This window comes from Arachis ipaensis, chromosome B08 (genome assembly GCF_000816755.2).
Source record: "Arachis ipaensis cultivar K30076 chromosome B08, Araip1.1, whole genome shotgun sequence".
NCBI lineage: Eukaryota > Viridiplantae > Streptophyta > Magnoliopsida > Fabales > Fabaceae > Arachis > Arachis ipaensis.
The window spans coordinates 99,937,095-99,942,234 of record NC_029792.2 but is presented as its reverse complement, the minus strand read 5'-3'; the positions used below and the strand labels follow the sequence as shown (position 1 = coordinate 99,942,234).

The 5,140-nt window shown below is 34.4% G+C and overlaps 1 protein-coding gene across 1 annotated transcript; it reads right to left on the bottom strand.

The window, feature by feature from the left end:
* LOC110265334 lies at positions 611-1,664 on the bottom strand. Its single transcript, XM_021108284.1, has 2 exons — positions 1,644-1,664; positions 611-1,536 (listed from the first exon to the last, which is right to left on the bottom strand). Exons 1-2 carry the CDS (start codon positions 1,662-1,664, stop codon positions 832-834), a joined length of 726 nt encoding a protein of 241 aa, XP_020963943.1. The 3' UTR covers positions 611-831.

Genomic DNA, 5,140 nt, shown 5'->3' with positions numbered 1-5,140 from the left:
TATGTCATTACTATCAGCCCAAGTCTTCAAAGAACTAAGAATTGAACAAAAGTGATGAAAATATGAAGAAGAAGTCACAAATGTAGAACCCGAGACTTTTTTGGTTACATCAGAAAAAATCTTCAAAAACCTCACAAAGCATCTTGCATTATCCCAATCTTCATTCTTTGGAATGCCCCCTTGCATCATTACAAACTCAGCATCCCTCTCACTTAATCTCTTGAAGGCCTTTTGGAATTTTAAAGCACTATCAAGCATTATGTAAGTGGAATTCCACCTAGTGGAAACATCTAATTGCACACAAGAGCAGTCTTGGATCCTAGCCTCTTTAATGCAACTTTTAAACCTATCCATACGACTAGGAGAAGCACGGACATATCTAACAGCATTTCTAATTTTACTAATTGAAGAATGCATATCCTTCAAACCATCATTCACCACCAAGTTCAAGATATGAGCACAACACCTAACATGCAAATGTTCACCTTTTAAAGGATGTGAATTCCAATCTTCCATTCTACCTTTCAAGTAACAAATGGCAACATCATTTGAACTAGCATTATCAACTGTGATGCTAAAGACCCTACTTGTTTTCCAATTTAAAAGACATTTTTCTATCTTCCTACCAATTGTTTCACCTTTATGATTCTTGATGAGACAAAAGTTAAGAATTCTCTTTTGTAACTTCCAATCTTGATCAATAAAATGTGTAGTGAGGCAAAGATAGTTTAGATTTTGTACAGAAGTCCAACAATCAGTGGTCAAACACACACTTTGATTTGAGTTTACAAAGACACTCTTCAACTTATGTTTTTCATTCATGAACAAGTTCTAACAATCCCTAGCAACTGAAATTCTGCCCGAAATATGGAGTTTTGGCTGTAAAACACTCATGAAATAACGAAATCCCTCCCCTTCAACAAATCTAAAAGGCAACTCATCTATGATTATCATTCTAGCAAGAGCTTGTCTACATAAATCAGGATCAAATGATACAGAAGTCAAACAATTACCCAGCCCATTTCCTTCTTCTTTTTTAAGTTGCTGCATAACAAGTGTTTTTTGAGTGGGATCAAGTGAATCTTTTGGAAATTTTTTACACTGACTCAACAAGTGACTTTTAAGATTGCTAGTACCATTTTTATGTGAATCAGCCGCATAAGATGCTCCACACCACTTACATATAGCCCTAGGTTTGGGACCACTATCATCTTTTTTAAAATGCTCCCAAGTCCAAGATCTAGGTCTAACAGGTTTTTTAGTGTTACCTGTACCTTGTTCCTCAGACTGGCCAGGATTAGATGACTCATTAGCAACATTTGCTTTGCCTCTCCTCCTCTTAGATCTAGTTCCTTCATTGTTCTGATCACTGTGCGGCGGCAGTGGCGGCAGCGATGGTGGCTGCGTCTGCGTCTGAGTTTGTGGCTGCGATTGCTGCTGTGGAGGCGGCATTGACTCTAACTGTCCTGAAGATCTGACTGATTCAAAAGTGGATGGAGTAGCACTGGTAAATCCTGACTCGCTACTTTGAACATCCTATGATAACAAAGATAATTAATCAGTTTATGTTATTTTAATATTTTCCTCAATTAATTAACATATTGAGTTGTTACCAACATACACATTACACAATAAAAAATTACCTCAGGATATGAAGCTGACATTGTTGACCTTCGAATTGAAAGCTAAAATCACTGGAACAAATATAAAATCTGCAGAAGGTAAAAAAAATAGAATTCAATTTCAATCAACAAGAACAAAATACTTAATTTAATACAAAGTTTAACAAATAAAAATTAAAGCACAGTTTAACAAGTAAAAATATATCTTGAACAGTTTAACACAGATTAACAAGTAAAAATTAAAATTAAACAAAATCTTAAAACAACAGAACAAAACAAAATAAACAAAAGCAAGTAAAAATCTACCTTCAACAATGAACAGTTTAACACAGATTAACAAGTAAAAAATAAAATTAAACAAAATCTTAAAATAACAGAACAAAACAAAATAAACAAAACCAAGTAAAAATATACCTTGAGGCTTGAACAGTTTAACACAGATTAATAAGTAAAATTTAAAATTAAACAAAATCTTAAAATAACAGAATAAAACAAACTAAATAAAAGCAAGTAAAAATCTACCTTCAACAATGAACAATTTAACATAGTTTAACACAGATTAACAAGTAAAAATTAAATTTAAACAAAATCCTAAAACAACAGAACAAAACAAAATAAACAAAACTAAGTAAAAATATACCTTGAAGAAGAGCAGCAGCGGCGTCACTGAGAAGAGGAGGCGACGAAGGGCATTACTCAGAAGAAGAGCGACGGACGACGCCGGCGTGTGTCAGTAGGAGTGACTGAGAGTGAGTGATGCTGTGAATCTGTGATAGTGAGAGTGAGTGATGTTGTGTAAGGAACTAAGGATGAAGAAATGAAGAACGAAGACTAAGGACTAAGGAGCGAGAGAGAGCACTGAGCAGAAAGGGTTTCTTACTTTCTTTCTTTAGTTTAGGGTTTCAAATGGGAATCGGCGCTGCACTACTGCTAAGAGACAAAGTTATGCAGAGAGAGGGTCTTCGAAGAGAGAGAAAGAGTTCACAGAGAGAGAAATACGGTCAAACATGAACAAAGGGGGAGAAAGAACTTGCCAGAGGAGAGGGAGACCTTGTCGCCGTGCCTCTGGTTGCCGGGAAGAAGTGCTGTTATTGTTGGAAACCATGTGGAGCTTCCAAACTCGCTGGCAACACTACCTCGCCACTATTCTGGTCTAGCTTCTTTCCTTAGTCTGTTCTATTTTTCACTTTATCTATGTCACCATTTCAGTTCTCTGCCTTGCTCTTGTTTTGATTTATTTTCAGCCTCTATTCTATTTTAGATTTTTCAGAATTGTATCTGCAGTTACCTTTTTTTTTCAATTAGAATTTATTGCTTTTACTTGGTATTGTGACCATTGTTTCTGTCCTGAGAATTAAAGTTGTTGTCGTTATCCGAGTCTCAAATTTTGTGCTCTTTCATTCCGTTCTACTTCAACCATCCTCATCCTTTAATTTGGCATTCTTAGTTTGGTCTCTTCATTCCCATGGGACCAAACTGTGAGTAAACTTTATATTTATAATTATTTGACTTTACATCTATAATTATTTTGATATGTGCTGCTTTGAACTTATAATTATACTTTCAAATATTATTATTAAAGGATTTTAATTTGACTTGAATAATTGATTTATTAAAACTAAATATTTATTCTTATTGAGCTCATTTTAATCTGCACATGAGAATATATATTTTATGAGGTTATATAATTTTAAAATTAATTATTTATACTTGCTATTCTAAAATCATGAATATATTGGAATCCTTTTTTATTTAGAAAGTACGATTAGAAATGATTTTATGAGAAAATATTGGTGGATCTGATCTGAGGTTATGTATTTGAAAGATGAAATAGTTTGCTATATTTTAAATTTTATGTTTTGAATTAGTTTGGAAGACTCATACTAGAAAACCGTAGTTAACGGCGGTAAAGGCGTTAACCTAGATGCATCTGGTTAGACCTTAGCTAGCAGGGGTATTGCTAGCCTAATGTGTAGGCCAAACATTAGATTGGTTATTTTGTAGGGACCCATGAGAGGAAAAGGCTACCCTTAGAGGTGGGGTCGTCAAAGTGTGGACTGTTGGATTTGATTTCTATATTAAGAACTCCTTTATTAATTTACTTATTTGTATATACTATTTTCTACCTTGACAATAATGTTTATATGGTATCATGTAGATTATAAATGTATTGTCTAGTAACTGAGTTACAAAACTCATTCCTAAAAATATTTTTCTAGAACAAATACTTGAATATGTGAGCCTTTCTATTCAAAAGTAATAATATGCAATGAGTACCTATTCTTTATTAAATTCCTAGACGTTATATGATCCATATGTCACAGGAAGGATGTAACCATATTGATCTATTTTATGTTTTTGTTAAAATTAATGTATAATTATTCATTGTAGTACTTGTAAATTTATTAAAAATATTTGTAACTTCTTGTTTAATTTATATTCAAATTTGCTAGACTTGCTAGGGAACTATTTTCCTAAGTATTAGTCATGGCTCATTTTGGGCCATGACAGAATCTCACTTTATGTACGTAGCAACTATAAATTAGTCCTCAACCTATCAAGCTAGTAGATATAGGGAAAAATAAAAAAAAAGTAATGCATTTTTATAGTTGGTTTCTACATAATTCATTGACATCGAATATCTAATATCACATATACATTTTTCTTCTGCACCATTGATGTATTTGCATCATTAGTGTTTTTCTCTTAGAATTCCATTTAATAAACTAAGAATTATTGCAAGATAAGCAATGATTTCATGATTAATTGAGCAATACTTTAAGTTAGTGTGCATTCATTGGTTACGGGAGAATTTGAAAAAGAATTGGCAAAGTGGTGCACGAAATTACAATCACACTTTTGCAACTCTACACAACTAATCAGCAAGTGCACTGGGTCGTCCAAGTAATACCTTACGTGAGTAAGGGTCGATCCCACGGAGATTGTCGGCTTGAAGCAAGCTATGGTTATCTTGTAACTCTTAGTCAGGATATCAATAATTCTCAGATTTAATTGTAAAAAGTAAAAGAACATGAAATAAATACTTGTTATGCAGTAATGAAGAACAGGTTGAGGCTTTGGAGATGCTTTGTCTTCTGAATCTCTGCTTTCTTACTATCTTCTTCTTCATGCACGCAAGGCTCCTTCCATGGAAAGCTTTATGTTGGGCATCACCATTGTCAATGGCTACTTCCCGTCCTCTCAGTGAAAACGTTCCAAATGCGCTGTCACCGCACGGCTAATCATCTGTCGGTTCTCGATCATGCTGGAATAGGATCCATTGATCCTTTTGCATCTGTCACACGCCCAACAATCGCGAGTTTGAAGCTCGTAACAGCCATCCTTTCTCAGATCCTACTCAGAATACCACAGACAAGGTTTAGACATTCTAGATCTCAAGAATGGCCGCCAATAATTCTAGCTTATACCACGAAGACTCTGATCTGAATCATGAGGCTAAGAGATATGCATTCAATCTAAGGTAGAACGGAGGTGGTTGTCAGGCACGCGTTCATAGG

Excerpts from the sequence above, each read along its gene's own strand:
- LOC110265334 (XM_021108284.1), bottom strand. The coding sequence starts at position 1,664 with ATGTCAGCTTCATATCCTGAG. Across the intron at positions 1,537-1,643 it reads TGTCAGCTTCATATCCTGAG|GATGTTCAAAGTAGCGAGTC; the intron begins GTAATTTTTTAT and ends TTGTTATCATAG.